The following is a 22,056-nucleotide window of genomic DNA, read 5'->3' as shown; positions in this document are numbered from 1 at the left end:
TGAGAAACTTTTATTTTGATTTATATCTTAATTATGCTGTCCCCAAAACTCATACAAAAGCCAGGATTATTTTTACCAATTTATGATGTTGTGTACTATAACAGCAAACACACAGTAACAACTCCTAACTCAAATGATAAGACATTCAAAATAATTTTATATCTGTAGGTATAAATGTTCTTGATGTGTGTTCGCATTTTCAGCTGTTTTGAATATTTAGTTTATCGTTGAAACTTCCTGGCAGATTAAAACTGTGTGTCCAACCGAGACTCAAACTCGGTACCTTTCCCTTTCATGGGCAAGTGCTCTACCATCTGAGCTACCAAAGCACGACTCACGCCCGGTACTCACAGCTTTAGTTCTGCCATTATCTGTCTCCTACCTTCCAAACTTTACAGAAGCTCTCCTGCGAACCTTGCAGAACTAGCACCTCTGAAAGAAAGGATATTGCAGAGACATGGCTTAGCCACAGCCTGGGGGATGTTTCCAGAATGAGATTTTCACTCTGCAGCAGAGAATGCGCTGATATGAAACTTCCTGGCAGATTAAAACTGTGTGCCCAACCGAGACTCGAACTCGGGACCTTTGCCTTTTGCGGGCAAGTGCTCTACCATCTGAGCTACCGAAGCACGACTCACGCCCGGTACTCACAGCTTTAGTTGTGCCAGTATCCGTCTCCTACCTTCCAAACTTTACAGAAGCTCTCCTACGAACCTTGCAGAACTAGCGCCTCTGAAATAAAGGATATGGCACCCCTACAGTCAATAAGGTAATAAGTGTTTATGGGTACTCATCAAATTTTTACTTTCAGAAAAGATAGACCAAAGAATTTGCATTAAATTTTGAAACTTCCTGGGGGATTAAAACTGTGTGCCAGACCAAGACTCGAACTCGGGACCTTTGCCTTTCACAAGCAAGTGCTCTACCGACTGTGCGACCCAAGCACGACTCACGCCTTGCCCTCACAGCTTCAACTCTGCCCGTACCTCCTCTCCTACCTTCTAAACTTCACGGAAGCTCTCCTGTGAACCTTGCAGAACTAGCACTCCTGGAAGAAAGGATACTGCGGAGACATGGCTTAGCCACAGCCTAGGGGATGTTTCTGGAATTAAAGTTTGTTTGAAAAATGGAATAAAATGCACCCATACACTTGAATGTTGACTATGGTTTTGGGGGATCTGGGGTGGGTAAGACAAGAGTTTATGAGTGGTATAAACATTTCAAAGAGGGGAGGGTTGAGAAGGCATTGAAGATTACGAACACCTGGATGCCCTAGCAAATCAATTACTGACCACAGTGTGAAAGAAGTAAATAAAATTGTTTTGGCTCATGTCAAGCAATTTTTCTGGATGTTTTGGACATGAAATGCACAGTTTATTTTGAAATTGCTGAATTTCAACCAAAAATGATGTTGTGTAGACATTGATGAGGACTCACTAAATGAAGTCAACAACGATCTAGAACCTATAAAGAAGGTTATAACAGGTGACAGAACATGGGTATTCAGGTGTAACATCAAAACAAAGACCCACTTCTCTGAATGGAAACTGCCTGAAGAGCCAAGACAAAAAAGCATTTGAGAAGTCTGACTACATGTGAAGGTTCTTCTCACTGTTTTTCTCGGTCACATTGGGATAGTGCATCATGAGTTCCTGCCTTATGGTCATATGGTCAGTGAGGAATACTACCTGGAAGTTAAGTGCTGTTTTCCTGAAGCAATCCAAAGAAAATCAACAGAATTGTGGCAAAACCACTTGTGAAAGTTGCCTCTTGATAATGCTCCCATTCACACCTCAATGCTTGTTTATGTTTTTTGGCAAAAAACAAAACTGTTGAGTTGCCTCGGCTGCTATATTTGCTGGACATTGCCCCGTGCTACTTCTTTTTATTTCTGAGGCTGAAGAGAACCTTGAAAGGACATCATTCTGTCACCATCGATGAGATAAAAACAGAACTGCTGAAGCTAAACACCATAACTAAAAGTGAGTTCCAAAAGTGCTTCCAAGACTGGGAAAGGTGCTAGCACAAATGTATTATATGGACATTATTATTTAATGAGGAAGTTATTATTAACAACAGTGCAGTTTTATGAGTAACTGTGCAGACATTCTTATGCTGCATGTGCAAGAGAAGAAACTTAGCAGTTCTAAGCCCAATGCAAGCTGAAATAAAAATAAAAGTAACCTTTGTTGCTGGACTCAGCACATATGACTCTCTCAATACACATTAAACTATGACTGTCACCATCAATGACTGCTCAAATGTCTCCTACCTATATCTAGAGAAAACTATAATTCTCCTCATTCTCCAGATATGGCCTTATACATTTCTGATATCTAAAGCTGATGGCAACCTCTGGCTACTTCTTTTAACTGTACTTGTCATCCTGGACCATATGCAACCATAAACGGTATTGTGTTTCTGTGACCTGCGCCGTCATCTACATCAAAATGACATATCAGCTGCCTCCCAATGTTCCTTCTCTTTCTTTCTTTCATGTGTCTTGGATCTGCTTCACTTCTGTGTTAAGTGATTTAGCACTAGCCAATAAACAACTCGAAAAGACATCCAAACATTTCTTGAAAATTTCTTCATAGATTGCACAGGATGTTTACTTTTCAAATCCAGCAAAACTAATGCTATCTCTGTGCTTCTCTGAACGTATAATTTTCCCTTTCCAAGGTCAAGATTAACTTGGACTGACACCATTGAAGCTTTTTCTTCATGTATCTTGAGCATCCATTTTACGTGGCCATCTGACATTTTGGTCATATGAATTGGTATGATTGATGCAGAATGACATCCTAGTGTCTGAAACTTCCATTAGATCAAAGCTCTGACAAAAAATGAAATCTTTCTATTGCAATATGATTTAATAGGAATCATTATCACAGTTTAACCCTTAAAAGGGGGATGTATTATATTTCCTCTTGTATTCAAAATGAATTTATTAGAGCCCTACTAACCTCAGTGTTCCTTCCTAAATGCTATGCATGTGTGTCATCTACTGTGTCTCAGTACTGCTCCATGGTCTTAGCATTGTACAAGAGTGAATCAAATGAAAACCTTAAATTTGTAATAACAAATCAAAATTTCCTGTAAGTTGGTAAGCATGCTACAAACAGCATGCAGAATGGCCTGAAGGTGGCAGCATAGTGCAGATGCACACATACCGCCACAGTATCAGTATAAGGATGGCCGCCCCACTTACGACTTGCACCAGGGAAGAACAGTGTTCTTTTATTCGGTTTTTGCATAGTGAAGATGTGAAACCTATTGAAATTCATCGATGAATGAAGGTTCAGTACAGTGATGCATGTTTGTCACAGTAGCAAGTTTACGAATGAAGTAGGAAGTTCACAAATGGTGTGACTTCAGTGGAAGATGCTCATCTACATCTACATCTACATGACTACTCTGCAATTCACATTTAAGTGCTTGGCAGAGGGTTCATCGAACCAGAATCATACTATCTCTCTACTATTCCACTCCCGAACAGCGAGCGGGAAAAACGAACACCTAAACCTTTCTGTTCGAGCTCTGATTTCTCTTATTTTATTTTGATGATCATTCCTACCTATGTAGGTTGGGCTCAACAAAATATTTTCGCATTCGGAAGAGAAAGTTGGTGACTGAAATTTTGTAAAAAGCTCTCGCCGCGACGAAAAACGTCTATGCTGTAATGACTTCCATCCCAACTCATGTATCATATCTGCCACACTCTCTCCCCTATAACGTGATAATACAAAACGAGCTGCCCTTCTTTGCACCCTCTCGATGTCCTCCGTCAATCCCACCTGGTAAGGATCCCACACCGCGCAGCAATATTCTAACAGAGGACGAACGAGTGTAGTGTAAGCTGTCTCTTTAGTGGACTTGTTGCATCTTCTAAGTGTCCTGCCAATGAAACGCAACCTTTGGCTCGCCTTCCCGACAATATTATCTATGTGGTCCTTCCAACTGAAGTTGTTCGTAATTTTAACACCCAGGTACTTAGTTGAATTGACAGCCTTGAGAATTGTACTATTTATCGAGTAATCGAATTCCAACGGATTTCTTTTCGAACTCATGTGGATCATCTCACACTTTTCGTTATTTAGCGTCAACTGCCACCTGACACACCATACAGCAATCTTTTCTAAATCGCTTTGCAGCTGATACTGGTCTTCGGATGACCTTACTAGACGGTAAATTACAGCATCATCTGCGAACAACCTAAGAGAACTGCTCAGATTGTCACCCAGGTCATTTATATAGATCAGGAACAGTAGAGGTCCCAGGACGCTTCCCTGGGGAACACCTGATATCACTTCAGTTTTACTCGATGATTTTCCGTCTATTACTACGAACTGCGACCTTCCTGACAGGAAATCACGAATCCAGTCGCACAACTGAGACGATACCCCATAGCTCCGCAGCTTGATTAGAAGTCGCTTGTGAGGAACGGTGTCAAAAGCTTTCCGGAAATCTAGAAATACGGAACCAACTTGAGATCCCCTGTCGATAGCGGCCATTACTTCGTGCGAATAAAGAGCTAGCTGCGTTGCACAAGAGCGATGTTTTCTGAAACCATGCTGATTATGTGTCAATAGATCGTTCCCTTCGAGGTGATTCATAATGTTTGAATACAGTATATGTTCCAAAACCCTACTGCAAACCGACGTCAATGATATAGGTCTGTAGTTAAATGGATTACTCCTACTACCCTTCTTGAACACTGGTGCGACCTGCGCAATTTTCCAATCTGTAGGTACAGATCTATCGGTGAGCGAGCGGTTGTATATGAGTGCTAAGTAGGGAGCTATAGTATCAGCGTAATCTGAAAGGAACCTAATCGGTATACAATCTGGACCTGAAGACTTGCCCGTATCAAGCGATTTGAGTTGCTTCGCAACCCCTAAGGTATCTACTTCTAAGAAACTCATGCTAGCAGATGTTCGTGTTTCAAATTCTGGAATATTCCATTCGTCTTCCCTGGTGAAGGAATTTCGGAAAACTGCGTTCAATAACTCCGCTTTAGCGGCACAGTCGTCGATAACAGTACCATCGGCACTGCGCAGCGAAGGTATTGACTGCGTCTTGCCGCTTGTGTACTTTACATACGACCAGAATTTCTTCGGATTTTCTACCAAATTTCGAGACAATGTTTCGTTGTGGAACCTATTAAAGGCATCTCGCATCGAAGTACGTGCCAAATTTCGCGCGTCTGTAAATTTTAGCCCATCTTCAGGATTTCGCGTTCTTCTGAACTTCGCATGCTTTTTCCGTTGCCTCTGCAACAGCGTTCGGACCTTTTTTGTGTACCACGGGGGATCCGTTCCATCTCTTACCAATTTATGAGGTATGAATATCTCAATTGCAGTTGCTACTATATCTTTGAATTTGAGCCACATCTCGTCTACATTCGCATAGTCAGTTCGGAAGGAATGGAAATTGTCTTTTAGGAAGGCTTCTAGTGGCACTTTATCCGCTTTTTTAAATAAAATTATTTTGCGTTCGTTTCTGATGGATTTGGAAGAAATGGTATTGAGCCTAGCTACAATGACCTTGTGATCACTAATCCCGGTATCAGTCATGATACTCTCTATCAGCTCTGGATTGTTTGTGGCCAAGAGGTCAAGTGTGTTTTCGCAACCATCCACAATTCGCGTGGGTTCGTGGACTAACTGCTCTAAATAATTTTCGGAGAATGCATTTAGGACAATCTTGGAAGACGTTTTCTGCCTACCACCGGTTTTGAACAAGTATTTTTGCCAACATACCGAGGGTAGGTTGAAGTCCCCACCAACTATAACCGTATGAGTGGGGTATTTATTTGTTACGAGACCCAAACCTTCTCTGAACTGTTCCGCAACTGTATCATCGGAGTCTGGGGGTCGGTAGAAGGAGCCAATTATTAACTTAATTCGGCTGTTAAGTATAACCTCCACCAACACCAATTCGCACGGAGTATCTACTTCGACTTCACTACAAGATAAACCACTACTGACAGACACCAACACTCCACCACCAATTCTGCCTAATCTATCTTTCCTGAACACCGTCTGAGACTTCGTAAAAATTTCTGCAGAACTTATTTCAGGCTTTAGCCAGCTTTCTGTACCTATAACGATATCAGCTTCTGTGCTTTCTATTAGCGCTTGAAGCTCAGGGACTTTTCCAGTGCAACTACAACAGTTTACAACAATAATTCCGACTGTTCCTTGATCCAAGCACGTCCTGTAATTGCCAAGCACCCTTTGACATTGCAGCCCATCCCGCACTTTCCCGAGGCCTTCTAACCTAAAAAACCGCCCAGTCCATGCCACACAGCCTCCGCTACCCGTGTAGCCGCCAGCTGAGTGTAGTGAACTCCTGACCTATTCAGCGGAACCCGAAACCCCACCACCCTATGGCGCAAGTCAAGGAATCTGCAGCCAATACGGTCGCAAAACCGTCTGAGCCTCTGATTCAGACCCTCCACCCGGCTCTGCACCAAAGGTCCGCAGTCGGTTCTGTCAACGATGCTGCAGATGGTGAGCTCTGCCTTCATCTCGTAAGCAAGACCGGCAGCCTTCACCAAATCAGATAGCCGCTGGAATCCAGAGAGAATTTCCTCAGATCCAAAGCGACACACGTCATTAGTGCCGACATGTGCCACCACCTGCAGCTGGCTGCACCCTGTGCTCTTCATGGCATCCGGAAGGACCCTTTCCACATCAGGAATGACTCCTCCCGGAATGCACACGGAGTGCACACTGGATTTCTTCCCCTCCTTAGCCGCCATATCCCTAAGGGGCCCCATTACGCGCCTAACATTGGAGCTCCCAACTACCAATAAGCCCACCCTCTGCGATTGCCCGGACCTTGAAGGCTGAGAATGATCCTCTGAAACAGGGCAGGCAGCTGCATCTGGCTCAGCCAGAGACAGTGCCTGAAACCGGTTTGTCAGACGCACCGGGGAGGCTTTCTGATCAGCCTCCGGGGACGCCTTTCGCTGCCTGCCATGCCTTGGAACGACCTCCCAATCAACCACAGGCGAGGGCTCAGCCCCACTGCGGGCAGAAACCGGGGCAACCAAAGCGGCAGACCGATCTGGGGACAGACGGGATGAGGTTGACATCCCCGTGATACCCGAGTCCGGCTCCCCACAGTGGTGCCCATTGGCAACAGCCTCAAGCTGCGCGACCGAAGTCAGCGCCGATTGCAGCTGTGAGCAAAGGGATGCCAAGTCAGCCCTCATCCGAACACAGCAATCGCAGTCCCTGCCCATTCTAATTGATGTTTAACAACAGTTACTGAAACACGAGTCTGTGCCTAGATAACGCAAGCGGAACACACAAAGAATGTATCAACTAACCTGTACAAATGCCTAACGACTGCGCTACAATCTGCTGAATTTACGATTACAGTAACTAAAACTCGAAATTGCACCTCCTATACGAAACTCACACGCAATTTAAATAAGAATCTACGAAGTAAGCACTAAAGCGCGATGCTACAACTGTCAAATACTATAATACGCCCGAAATATATGAATTAAACAATGCAAGTACCCAAAAACACGCAAAGAAATTAATTAAACTATCTAACAAATAAGTAAGCTAGGGTTATACGACTTGCTGCAGCAGCTGCTTATCCAACGGCGGCAGGTCAGGCCTAACAAGTTGTGACTCCACAGAAAATTGCAACAGTTGAAGCCATAGTGAAGGAAAACCGCCAAGTGTTGCTGAATGACATTGCAGCATGTTTACAGATTAGTCATGGGTCAGCACACCACATTGTGCGTGATGTGCTCCAGTTTCACAGAGTGTCTGCAAGATGGATGTCATGGCAGCTGACTCCTGAAATGAGAGAACGATGTGTTGATGCTTGTGAAGAACTTCTTCAGTGCTTTGAATGAGAATGTGATGGCTTGACTTCCACCAAACAGAAATGAAGAGAGCAAGCAAGGAATGGCGCCATTCATGATCACCAAAACCAAAGAAGTTTCGAACAGAACCATCAGCAGGGAAAGTTATGCTGATTCTCTTTTGGGACAAAAAAGGTGTTATCTGGAACATTAAAAGCCTAGAGGGACCACTGTCACCAATGCATCATACACATATCTCCTAAAAAATCATGTGCGGCCTGCAATCAAATCAAAGCGACTTGGATTGCTGTCAGCAGGTGTCCTTTTGCAAAATGACAATGCAAGGCCCCACACTGCCCGTACAACAGTTGTAACAATTACAGACCTGCATTTTTAGTGTCTTCCTCATCCACCATACTCACCAGACCTTACCCCAAGTGATTTCCATATGTTTGGACCACTCAAAGACGCAATGGTAGGAAAGAAGTTCCGTTCTGATGAAGAGGTACGCCACAGGGTGCATGAGTGGTTGCACGGACTACCAAAAGAATGTTTTTCTAAAGGAATTTATGCGCTTTGTAAGCACTGGAGGACTTGTATTGAGTGTGGGGGAGATTATGTTGAAAAGTGATACAGGTTTGTACCACTTCTGCACAGTAAATAATATTTTTTTAAATATTTAAGGTTTTCATTTGACTCACCCTCGTATATTCCTAGTTGAATTGTGATATTATTATATTATGGAAAACGTCTGTGAACTATTATAGGAATTAATTTAGTTTTATCTGTTAGAACCACAGGTACCAAACACAGAGACCCTCATGTCAGCAAATGCAACGTCTCTTCATCTGCACTTGCATAGCTGGCCAGATGGTGGATGTTCTATGTTGTATTTTGTTGTTGAATACCGGATGCGTGAAAGTAATGATGAGTGGATACTCATTGACAATAATGCACCACCAAAGAATCTCCTGATAGGGGATCTGCAACCTGCCACATGGTATCAGTTGCGACTAACTGCTCACAACAGTGCTGGTTCCACCAGAGTGCATTTCAACATAGCCACAACAACATTAACTGGAGGTAAGATAGCCATGAAAAAACACTCTTATTGTTAAATTCTCTGAATTTCCATATAATAATTTGACTTCATATATGTATCTAGGCCCAGTTTGAGAACACCTTTCCTCACAAGAGACTTACCTTTTGAGTGACCCTCCTTCCTCCATTTCCATCATACACTTCCACCAGTGTCAGTATTCACTACTAATTGTGATATCTGCTACATAAAAACCTTGCCCATGTTCACCCCTGATGTACTCCTCAGCTCTGAGTGCCAAGTGTGGTGTATCCAGTGTAGAAATCTTACTGTTCTAGTGCCCCTCTCTGCTTGCCATTCAAAGTGGCAATTTGTGTTGCTTGTGCCATAAACCAGCCCTGTGTGTATCTCTGGTTCAGCCACATTGCTTTGTTTTTAAATTTTCTATAGTGTGTGATATTCCTCTAGATTTGCAAGCACATATCAAACACATAAGCGTCTAATAAGTAGAACAAATATAAAGAAGAAGTGTTTTAACCCTGTATTTCATTTCTCTTATCAGAAACTGTTGGCCCAATGCAAGTAAGTGGAAAATCAAAAAATGCAGGTCGATTCTATGAAGACATTCATGTTATAGTGCCATCCATTTGTTCTGCAATTTTGTTACTGTCTACTGGATTGCTTGTGTATGTGGCAATCCACAGAAGGTGAGTGAATAATCTGTAATAGTCTCTCCATTAGTGTGGTTCACTTGCCTTCAGAGTACTTCAAGTTCTTCTGTCCTCAGACAGTGTCGACAAGATACAGAGTACAAAGGAAATCAGGGCTTACCTGAGAGCCCAAGTGTTTGCAAGGCAGCAGCTGAAATGGACAACAAGAGAAACTTTCAGCAGATCTATTCATCATGCCCCACTAAAATTGAGGATCATCTTACACTCAAGCAGTCAGATGATTCTTCTGGTAAGAAACATACTGAGTATATCAAAGATTGATGTTACTTGTATTGTATTTTTATACAATGTCTGCTTTGGGTTGTAACATGTTACAAAACAAAAGTGTTTGATTGACAATAGATTACCTCAATAATTTTAGTGTCAACTGTGTTGGTATTTAATTTATTGTGATGGAAAAACTATTACTATTGTGAACTTATTGGTGTTTGTTTAACATAACTGAGGGAATTAGATTAGGAAATGAGAGACACCATAAGTAGTATTGTAGATGAGTTGTATTATTTGGGTAGCAAAATAACTAACAATGGCTGAAATAGAGAGGATATGGACTGGGTTTCCATCTGAGCTCTTGATATTCATACAAGTGGCTCTCTTTTCTCCAAAGGTCACTTTAATTTTCCTGTAGGCAGTATCTCTCTTACCCCTAGTGATATATGCCTCTACATCCTTACATTTGTCCTCTAGCCACCCCTGCTTAGCCATTTTGCATTTCCTGTCAATTTCATTTTTGAGACGTTTGTATTCCTTTTTGCCTGCTCCATTTATTGCATTTTTATATTTTCTCCTTTCATCAATTAAATTCAATATTTCTTCTGTTACCCAAGGATTTCTACTAGCCCTCGTCTTTTTACCTACTTGATCCTCTGCTGCCTTCACTACTTCATCCCTCAAAGCTACCCATTCTTCTTCTACTGTATTTATTTCCCCCATTCCTAATAATTGTTCCCTTATGCTCTCCCTGAAACTCTGTACAACCTCTGGTTCTTTCAGTTTATCTAGGTCCCATCTCCTTAAATTCCCAAGTTTTTGCAGTTTCTTCAATTTTAATCTACAATTCAGAAACAATAGATTGTGGTCACAGTCCACATCTGCCCCTCGGAATGTCTTAGAATTTAAAACCTGGTTCCTAAATCTCTGTCTTCCCATTATATAATCTGTCTGAAACCTTACAGTATCTCCAGGCTTCTTCCATGTATGCAACCTTCTTTTATGATTCTTGAACCAAGTGTTAGCTATGATTAAGTTATGCTCTGTGCAAAATTCTACCAGGCAGCTTCCTCTTTCATTTCTTACCCCCATTCCATATTCACCCACTACATTTCCCTCTCTTCCTTTTCTTACTATCGAATTCCATTCACCCATGACTATTAAATTGTCGTCTCCCTTCACTATCTGAATAATTTCCTTTACGTCATCATACATTTCATCAATTTCTTCGTCATCTGTAGAGCTAAACTTGTACTACAGTGGTAGGTGTGGGCTTCGTGTCTATCTTGGCCACAATAATATGTTCAGTATGCTGTTTGTTGTAGCTTACCCACACTCCTATTTTTTATTCATTATTTATTTATTATTTATTTATTTATGCATTTATTTTACCTGGCAAGATTAGGGCCTTCAGGCCCTCTCTTACACCTAACCAGGCATACTCAGATTGAACGAGTTACAGTTTCTACAGAACATTAAGGACAAATAACGTATTATGCAGTATTGATGTTAAAGAAAAAAATAGAGATTATAACAGTTGTACAATGATAATTATAACAATAAAAAATAATTATAACAATCAAGAATAATAATGATAATAATAATAATAATAATAATAATAATAATAATAATGACTATGTATATGAAAGTAAACATACTTTTCTTATGGGAATGTCAGTCCCATTGTTAGTTGGGAATTTCCTTGTTATGTTCTTGCAGCTTGTGAGTTATTCTCATTGAGGACAGACATAAGGCAATAGATGGGGTGAGAGAGATATATAAGAGGTAGATAGGTTAGAGGAAGAGAAATACAATGGTAAAATTCGAAGCTGTGATGGAGAGGAGAAAGAAAGAGGTGGGAGGGGCACAAAAATGGTAGCTATACCATCCCTAATATGTAAGTTTTGAGTTCCCTCTTGAATGTTGAGTAGTTCTGGATAAGACGCAGATCACAGGGAAGCGCATTCCATAGTCGTATGGCTGAGATGGAGAATGACACGGAGAAAGTTTTTGTGTTATGTAAAGGTACAGCCAAGATGCTAGAAGTATCCGATCTGGTATTGCGATTGTGGAGTGATGATAGGTGTTTAATGTGAGAAGATAAGTATTGGGGGCACCAGTGGCCAAGAAATCGATGGAGTAAGCACATCGTGTGGAGATCGTGTGCCTTATGTGGGCGTATCCAACCTAGCTGGGAGTATGAAGGACTGATATGATCATACAACCGAATATTGCACACGTATCTAACACAAGCATTCATCACTAGCTTGAGGCATCTAGAATTTTCACTATTTGTGCCGTGTTGAACTACATCCCAGTAGTAAAGATTAGGCAAGACTAGTGTTTGGACTAATTTTTGTTTAACATGGGTTGGAAATATTTTTTCTAAATTTTTGAATTGCATGTAGGGAGGAGAGCGATTTCCAGCAAGCTGTGACTGTTTGTTCTTCCCAGTTTAGGTGTTCATCCAAGATTATTCCAAGGTCTTTTACTATTTTTTGGTATGGTAGTTGGGTACCATTGAGGAGTATTTTAGGGACTGTTTCACGAAAGTGCTGGCTGATTAACTTTGGATGAGATATAAGTATGACCTGGGATTTCTTGGGGTTTAGTTTCAGACCTAGGTTCTGTGCCCATCGAGAAACAGAGCAAAGATCTGCGTTCATACTCGCTTACTGCGTCACCAATGTTTTTGGAGCTTGCACTTATGTACAGTTGGATGTCATCGAAATATAGATGGTAGTTGCAGGAGTGAATCACTGAAGAAATTTCGTTAATGTACAGTGAGAAGAGTAGTGGACTAAGGACAGAGCCATGGGGAACTCCAGAACGCAAGTTTTTCCATTATGACTTTTCCGACCCACAAATGACTTGTTGACTTCTGTTTTTGAGGTAGCTGTCGAACCAGTGTATTGTTCAGCTGTTTCATTTTAATTAGAAATATATTGAAGTCAACTGTGTCAAAAGCCTTGCTAAAGTCAAGCAGTGTTAGGATAGTAGCTTCACATCTGTCCATAGCATGTTTAATGTCATCAGTTACTTTGATTAATTCAGTTGCTGTACTATGGTGCTTTCGAAAGCCTGACTGATATTCATCATGGATGTTATGAGTTTTGAGGTAATCCGTCAGTTGTTCATGGACGATGTGCTCTAGGGCTTTAGAAATTGCAGGTAGTATGCTGATCGGCCTGTAGTCACCTGGCGACTTAGGGTTGTCAGTCTTGGGTATAGGCTTAATTAAACTTTGCTTCCACTCAGTAGGATATGTACTACTGACAAGAGACAGGTTGAAGATGTCTGTGATAACTGGAATAATAGTGTCTACGACGTTCTTAATCATGCCAATGCTCACTCCATAATTTCCTACTGCCTCGGAAGAGATTCTCATAATTGCCTTGTGTACTGTGCCGGTAGTGACATGTTTTAGGAAAAACTTGTCTCTCAAGAGATCGATATCTTGGGGCTGGTAATTTGTCGCTGCGTGGCAGTTTACAGCTGTTGAGAAGAAATCGTTTAATTCTTCTGCAGACGCTTGATAAACAACGTCAGATCTTCGCTTTCCTATACCGAAACTGCGCAGCTTTTTCCACAGTGCAGCAGGTTTTGATATGCCGCATACAACAGAGCGGGCATGTCTGATTTTGGCATTCCTCACGCTTTGCTTGGTTCTGTTTTGGAGTTTCCTATAAGTTTTGTACTCCTATGGAGTTGGGTTACGCTTCAAGGCCCTATGTGCAGCATCACGTTTATTCATTAACTGGCGTAATGCAGTGGTGAGCCACGGAGCGGGTGCTCTCTTTACCTTGACAGTGCGTTGAGGAGCATGTTTATCATACAGTGCAATAATTTTGCGACATAATTGCCGAATTTTTCCATCTAAAGTCGGTTCATTGCTTATATCATGCCAAGGGATGTCTGAGCAATCCTTTTGAAGAGCATCATGGTCAACATTTTTTAAGTTTCTGTAGGTTACCAGGTGAGATTTTTCTTTGGTAGTATGCATTGAGTACTTTAAGAATATCACGTCATGAGCAGAGAGTCCCGGAGTGGATGTCTGAATGGCGTGGATTATTTTATCTGGTTGCTTTGTTGCTATTATATCTATTAGTGTGTGTTTGTGTGGCGTGTGATGAGTTGGGTCCAGTGGTGTTAAACTCATATCATTGGAGTAGAACAGTCGCCTTAGTTTTTTGGCAGAGGGAGATTTTAACTGTAAGTCGATGTTTGTGTCGCCCATAATGATTATGTGTTCATACTGTGTCACGAGTGAGGACAGGGCAGACTTAAAGGAGGACATGGCACCGACGTTTGGAGGTTTATAGATTACTCCAATCAGCAGTTTCTGATTTGATGTATTTATTTCGAAAAACAAGAACTCTGCTTCTCCTTTGCCGTTTGCATCCGGTGTGCATAGTACAGTAGGTGTCAAATCAGAGCGAACATAGGCACCCAAACCACCCCCATGTCGTGTTTCACGATCTGCCCTTAGGAGAGAGTAACCAGTGATTTGGATAGCGTCGGAAGAAATGTTTGGTTTCAACCAAGTTTCAGAGATGAGGATAATATGGAACAGCGATTGGCAGAACAGGTCACAGAACTCATCGAAGTGAGCCGTTAGCGACTGTGTGTTCACGTGGGCCACAAAGAGCCCGCCGCCGGAACCGATCCGTCCCATTGTGGCCGCCTGTAGGACCGAGCGCGCTCCGTTTACCTGCTGGCCGGAAGACATATTTACAGGTGTGTCCAAGGTCGTGACTGACTCAAGCGTCTGTGGACAAAAAGGTGAAAAACACACTGGAAGTATTGGAGAAGGGAGTGAAAAGAAAGATGGAAAGTGGCAGTAGCGGTTACGAAAAAGATAATAGTAGAAGTAGTGGTAGTGGCGAGGATGAAAATAACAGATATAGAAAGGCAGTTGTAAGGAGATTCCTGTTAATGGAGAATGTTAATTCCCATTTGACTGACAATATGAATATTCATGAGCACTTATGCTAGACAAAAAAGAAACAATATTTTTGTGAAACAATTGACTGATTTTAAATAGAGTACTTATGGTACTTATAGAAATAACGAAGTAATATTTAAGCTAAAAAAATGAAAAGAAAGAATAAAAATTAACTTATATTAGACAGATTACAATATGAGACTTTGTGTCTCGCGAAATTTCGCTCAGTCTTTCAGTTCGAACATGTTCGTCACCTTTTCCTCCCTCCTTCCGTCTTGACTACGATCCTGCCATCCTGGGTCCATACATTTTGAAGGCCGATCTGTGTGATTTCAGCGTTCAAAACTTTTAGTCTTTCGTGCGTCAGATCTTCCCTTAGGGTAACCCCACTCTTGGCGAGTTTTCTTTTCTGAGCAAGCACTTCAGCTCCTTTCCGGTAAGACACAAATTTAATTATTATGGCCCTGGGTTTCATGGCACCTGGTATCCTGGGCCCAACATGGTGGCTTCTGTCAATATCGGCCATGTCGATCTGCACGCCAAGTTTCTCACGCACGAGGCTAATGGCCAGGTCGTCGGTGTTTTCACGGTCGTTTTCAGCTACCCCGAACAAGCGCAAGCTGTTCCTTCACTGATACTGCTCAATTTCATCAGTGGCAGCAGACAGTTTAGCTTCTAGGTCGGTGGCATTTTTCTCTTGTGCGGCCAGGGACTTTCTAAGGGACTGGATTTTGGTGCTGTTGCGCCCGACAGACTCTTGCAGTTTGTCCATGACCGTGGGCGTCACAGAGTCCGTGATGGATTGGGCGATTACGTCTAGCGTGTCTTTGCTGTGCAGTGCCGCACTCACCTGGGACCAGACGAGCTCCCCGATGTCGGGAAGCGGGGCGTCACCTGCCGCCGGAGACCGGGCGCCCGCGCTGCCTGCGCCCCTGTAGCCTCGCCTGCATTCCTATTTTCCTATTCATTATTAAACCTACTCCAGCTTTTCCTCTATTTGATTTTGTGTTTATAACCCTGTATTCACCTGACCAGAAGTCTTGTTCCTCCTGCCACTGAACTTCCCACTATATCTAACTTTAATCTATCCATTTCCCTTTTTAAATTTTCTAACCTACCTGCTTGATTAATGGATCTGACGTTCCATGCTCCAATTCGTAGAATGCCAGTTTTCTTTCTCCTAATAACGACGTCCTCTTGAGTAGTCCCTGCCCGGAGATCCAAATGGGGGACTATTTTACCTCCAGAATATTTCACCCAAGAGGACGCTATCGTCATTTAACCATACAGTAAAGCTGCATGCCCTCGGGAAAAATTACAGCTGTAGTTTCCCCTTGCTTTCATCTGTTCGCAGTACCTGCACAGCAAGGCTGTTTTGGTTAGTGTTACAAGGCCAGACCAGCCAGTCATCCAGACTGTTGCCTCTGCAACTACTGCAAAGGCTGCTGCCCCTCTTCAGGAACCATACGTTTGTCTGGCTTCTCAACAGATACCTCTCCATCGTAGTTCCACCTACGGTACGGCAAGCCTCCCCACCAACAGCAAGGTCCATGACTCATATCCGTCACACTTCTTAAATGTGACTCCATACTCACAAATTAAATTTTGTGTTACAATGGCTTGTGCATGATGCCTCCAATTCTAGCATTCAGTTGCCAATCCACAGAGTCCAGTAAATCACATCCCTAAGACAGTATAGCATTTTTATTTATTTATTTATTTATTTATTTATTTTTTTTTTTTTTTTTTTGTGTCAAAGTGAACATTGTAATGATGTCATGCATATCCATTGCTTTGAGCTCTCTCTCATTCATCAGTTACATAGCTGACTGATATGTCTGCATGGGCAGAACTGTCTTTTTACTCTTCTTGTAGTAATGCTCAGCAGTTATACCCCAAAATATTCTGCATTAATATACAGATGAGGGGCAGGCTAAAAGTTTTAATTGTCACCTCAAAGAAATCAAGCTGTGACTATGGAACTTAGTGATGGTGTTAAGCTGTGACTATGGAACTCAGTGGTGGTGCTTGTCCTTACAAAATCATGCTTCACTTCGAAGCTTTTTCCAAGTGGTGGGTGATTTAACAGAGACCTTGGCTGTAGAAGTCTGCAGTTTGGCTATTCAGGAAACATTCCATATTGGAAATCATTTTGTCATAATTCTGGAAATGCCTGCCAAGCAAGGGTTTCATTATCCGGTCATTCAAGGAAAGAGGAAGATGTTACTGGGTCCATGCCAGGAGAATAAGGGACCAGCTTCCCATTGTCCTCTGTCTCGGCGGTCTCTGGTAATATCAGGAGATTTTGATAGTAATTTGCTAGCATCACAGTATGGCAGTCACAAAAAAATAATTTGCATCACCTTGTCCGATGGTGATTGGATCTTCCTATTTCTTGGTGGCAGTAAATCCATATTTCCACTCACTGTTCTATTGCTTTGTCTTGGCATCACACAGCACTTATACATGGTGATCGGACAGATAAAGCAATGATCCTAATTGAACTGATACAGCTACACCATTTTTTTGATGTCTCTGTTTGGCAGTTTTTTGAATGGGTGTGGTACTGGCCATGATACTGTGCAATGGGAATTCCAAAGTGTAGCAGTACTCCAAACAAGCCCTCACAAACAAACAAAAACTCAGTTATGTAACTTTATTTTATCAAGTTTATATTGAAACCTTATGACTACATCTTGCACTGAAGACACAGTACAATGTGTAACATTGCTGATTTAAAAGGTGTTGATCAGCATCTCCTTCTCTGACCTAATGGATGAACTTACAGGTACTTATAACTTTTTTGTATAATCAATATGTCTGTGTGGAAGTTAAATTTCAGTTAGTGTACTTTCTTGATGATCAGCTTGCAGATAAGGAGTCCCATAATTATCACAGAAAGGCCAGTAATGTATAAATACTTAAATAAGTCTAACTTACCATATTCACCCGAGTACAAGATGACCCTGAATATAAGACGATCCCCCTTTTTTTTAAGAGGCTCCTTGAGAAAAATGTATTTTTAACATATTCTGAATACCGTAATCAAAAATTACAAGTTGGTTTGTTGAAATTAATTATTTGCCTAAAACACTAGTATTAAAGCTATTTTAAACTTAGGCCATTTATTGACTGTCTGGATTTTGATAATACAAGAAGAAATAAAATAACAAAAAGAAATGATTTACATTAATTTTTATTTTCACTACCTTTTTTGCTTACCAAGTCTGTCATATGTAGTATCACTATTTTCAATCACCATCATTTTAACAGCACAGTTGTGAAATTTATATCATTGCCATCACATATATTTTGCTGTTTGTTCCAAATAAGTGCAATATCTGATGTTGTGGTTTTGGTGCAACATGAGAATGCAACTGCCTTTTGCCATGTACATATCATATTTCATTTATATATTGATCTGGTGATGTTACAATGTTTCTTGCATCTGGGGACAATAGGGAGCCATGGTTCCCCCAGGCCCCTAGTCTCAGGAAAAGGAAAAAATATAGTACAGTCAGGTGTTTTTCCTTCAAGAAAATAATTTAAAGCTTTGTACGAGAGCTATCCACAAAGTACATTATGTTTTTGAATTAAAAATAAATAAAGTATTGGAATTTTTTAATTATATACAGATGAAAGCCACACTTAAATACAACTTTTCTACATAGTTGCCATTTAAATTAAGGCACTTATCATAGCGATGGATGAGCTTCGAAATTCCTTCCTTGTAAAATTCGGCCATCTGCGCCTTCAACCACGTGGTTACCTCTTCTTGAAGCTGTGTGTCATCATCAAAACACTGCATAGCGAACCACTTTTTCATTGCTGGGAATAAGTGGAAGTCGCTTGGTGCCAGGTCGGGACTGTACAGCGGATGAGGAAACAACTCCCACTTCAAAGATTCGAGAACTTCACGAGTGGCATTTGCCCTATGGGCCCGGGCATTGTCATGAATCAGCAAGATCTTTGAGCCCAACTTTCCCATGCGCTTTTTTTGTATTGCTCTTCTGAGGTTGTGCAGAGTTTGGCAATACCTTTGAGAGTTTATTGTAGTGCCTCTTTCCAGGAAATCCACAAAAATCACACCTTTTCTGTCCCAAAAGAAGAGGTAACCATGTGGTTGAAGGCGCAGGCGGCCGAATTTTACGACGAAGGAATTTCCAAGCTCATCCATCGCTATGATAAGTGCCTTAATTTAAATGGCAACTGTGTAGAAAAGTAGTATTTAAGTGTGTCTTTCATCTTTGTATAATAAAAAAAATTCCAATACTTTATTTATTTTTAATTCCAAAACGTAATGTACTTTGTGGATAGTCCTCGTATTATGCAAGTTTTCAACAGGAGCAGAACTGGATCTTCTTTGTGGCTGCTTACAAGTCTCCTTTTGTCTTTCAAAATACTAAAAATACTCCCATACCTCAGGCCTTGGCCACCCCTCCTGCAAACCATTATATGGGTGCCTGTGTTCCAAACATATTGTCTACCCATCGCTCTTTCATTGGCTGCACAGAACCAGCAGCTGACCTATACCCAGTTGTATCTTTCATACCTCACAGTGAGGGTTACAATAATTGTAGGAAACACGAAAGTACAGTGTTCAGGGTTTTTATGACTATTAAATTTTGAATATTTTTGAAATAAACTATTTCTCAGAACATCATATCTGATTCTCTCCGATTCACTTCTTCATCGTTGTCTGATCAAAGATGCTCCATCTCTGAAAGTGTAATAATTTTGTTATCAATAGGACATTCAATGTAACTTCCCTTTTCCTTTACTTATCCTTATGCTTCTGTAGATTCACTTACATCTATTATGTTGCCTGAAGAATCTTTGCAAGATACATATCATAAGTCAGTTTGTGGGAATAACTTTTACTCTGCTGTAAGTGAATGAGTTTGTGAACACTGTAAAAGGATTGGAATGTAAAAGAAGCTTGGTTAGAGTGTAATGGCCTGTCAACTTCAGGAACATTAGACAAAGAGCACTAGCTCAGGAAGAACTTGGGTTGCAAACTTTTCAGGGAACTATCATGCATTAACCTCAATTTTCATTGAATCAAATTGAGGATTTCAACACAATTATTTCCAGTCATTTATGCAGCTAGTCCTCGTGATTCAATGGACTGGAGTGCCTCAGTGGTTCATAAGATACACTTTTTCAGGAAAAGACAAAGATCCATGTTCTAAGTCCAGGCCAGAACACAATTTTATTTTGCTGAGAAGGGCAGTTTCTGTGCACACTCTGCTACAGAGTAGATATTTTATCCTCATAGCTAATTCATTATTTTTACCATTGTCTTAAGATGAGTTCTACAGTATATATCCTTCCTGATTTACTACTGCAATTGAAATAACTTTTGTCAGCAATAACATTGTTCACAAATTTCTACCAGGAGCTCTGTATGAATAACAATTTCATTTTGTTTTATCATTTCAGAGCTCTATGAGATGAGCCCGTACGCCACATTTCCTGTGTCATGTGATCTTGCAAGGACAACTAACACACCAACACTTGACTATACAATGCAGTTTAAAAGCTTTGGACACCTGGAAAATGATAGTGGTGTACAACAGGGATGCACTCTTCAAGTCAACAGAAAGCGTCAGCACATGATGTCTGATGACAGTGCAGGTATCCATTGTTTGTAGACTGATAACCGTGCAGTTTAGTCCCTTTAATCTACAAACCAACCAACCAACCATTGTTTGTATCAAATTAAATTATAAACTAAAAAGGTGCTTAGATACAAAAAATAATTTATAATCATCTCTGCCTTTTTGTTTTTGTTTTATTGAACTTTGTGCTCCAGACATGACCAGCTTATGAGATATGCATATACCATGTCTTTGCAGCCAACTTATGAGATCTGCATAAACCCTGTCTTTGTTCCCAGCTGTGGAAAACAGAACTCATAGATTTTAATTTCAGTGCCTTTAAAATCTAACTTTTAATATATTGTACAGTAATATCAGTTTTGTTGCAAAGATCCATTGCCGTGTGTATTACTTCATTGTGTTGTGGCCTTCTTTAAGTACTTTACTTTTGTATGAAACTTATTCACAGTTGCAAATATGAACAATCATCAGCTGTATAATGGAATGACAGCAATGAAAATATGTGCTGGACTGGGATTCAAACCTGGATATCCTACTTTACTTGAGCAGTTGGAGGAGATTAGTGTTCAGTGTCCTGTCGACTACTAAGTCATTAGAGATGGAGCACAAGCTCGAATTAGGGAAGTACTGTGAAGGAAATTGGCTGTGCCTTTTCAAAGGAACCATCCCGGCATTTACCTGAAATGATGTAGGGAAATCACGGAAAACCTTAATCAGGATGGCTGGAGATGGGTTTGAACCATTGCCCTGCCAAATGCGAGTCTAGTGTGCTAACCACTGCACCACCTTGCTCAGTAAATGTGAGCAGTTGACTTAACTGCTTTGGCCGTCTGTGTATGACTCATGACCAGACTCAAACTTCCATATGTCATTGTTCCCACATCATAACCTGTACACACATTGTGAACAGGGGAGGATATTTTAATTGAAAGTCATTGGTCAGTATTGGCAGATAAATAAAATATTGCATTGCCTGTGTTGTTAAGAGGAGCGATGAAATTTTCCTTTAGACAAGCATGCTTGTCTGAAAGAACATTGCATCCTTCTTCTTAACAACACAGGCTCTGCAATAGGAGCTTCATTTTTAATTTTCTGACGATTAAATCAAGTAAATTACATACAGCCTGGAAATTATTGTTGCAGTGAAAATGATAGATGAAAGTCACCCTGAATGTAAGTTTCCCTAGCCAGTAAAAGGTGGAATGTTGTGCTTTGTGAAAGACGAGTATCCATGTTTGAGAAAAGCAGGAGGTGGCTATTGTACACCACTGTACACACTTTCAGGAGGAGCAAGGTTCAGTTTCTCACTCAACTGTGCTGAATTCTGTTTTATGTGGCTTCCTTAGATTGTTTAATGCAAATACTGTGGTGGTTCCTTTGAAAAAGACATAGCCAGCATCTACCTCCATAGGTAGGTCACTCCATGTTGGTGGGTGTGCTGTCTAAGAGTGTAACACAGCAGAGCTGTTAATGAACAGGCTGCAAGTAACCACAATGCACAGCCCTGCAGGCTGGGGAACCTGCGGACTACTGGGTGGAATCAGCTCATTGGCTCTGGCCAGTGTCTGCGCTCAGTTTGGCAGCCCGGTGAGCCAGGTAGCAAAATACGGGCTGTGCAAGCACGGAGATATCGTCTATTTGCTCCATATGAAGCCCTACTACAGTTCTGAGGCAGAAAT

General features: G+C 41.2%; 1 protein-coding gene across 1 annotated transcript in view; it reads left to right on the top strand.

Moving 5' to 3' along the window:
* The window catches only part of LOC126298023 (Down syndrome cell adhesion molecule-like protein Dscam2), a 632,609-nt gene that overhangs the window by 581,664 nt on the left and 28,889 nt on the right, over window positions 1–22,056 (top strand). Inside the window, exons 30-33 of the mRNA XM_049989376.1 lie at window positions 8,624–8,914; window positions 9,433–9,577; window positions 9,658–9,830; window positions 20,199–20,393. Coding sequence (XP_049845333.1) covers window positions 8,624–8,914; window positions 9,433–9,577; window positions 9,658–9,830; window positions 20,199–20,393 — 804 coding nt within the window. The remainder of the gene's footprint in view (window positions 1–8,623; window positions 8,915–9,432; window positions 9,578–9,657; window positions 9,831–20,198; window positions 20,394–22,056) is intronic.

Source organism: Schistocerca gregaria, chromosome 1 (genome assembly GCF_023897955.1).
Source record: "Schistocerca gregaria isolate iqSchGreg1 chromosome 1, iqSchGreg1.2, whole genome shotgun sequence".
NCBI classification, from domain to species: Eukaryota; Metazoa; Arthropoda; class Insecta; order Orthoptera; family Acrididae; genus Schistocerca; species Schistocerca gregaria.
This window is presented reverse-complemented; position numbering and strand designations above follow the sequence as displayed.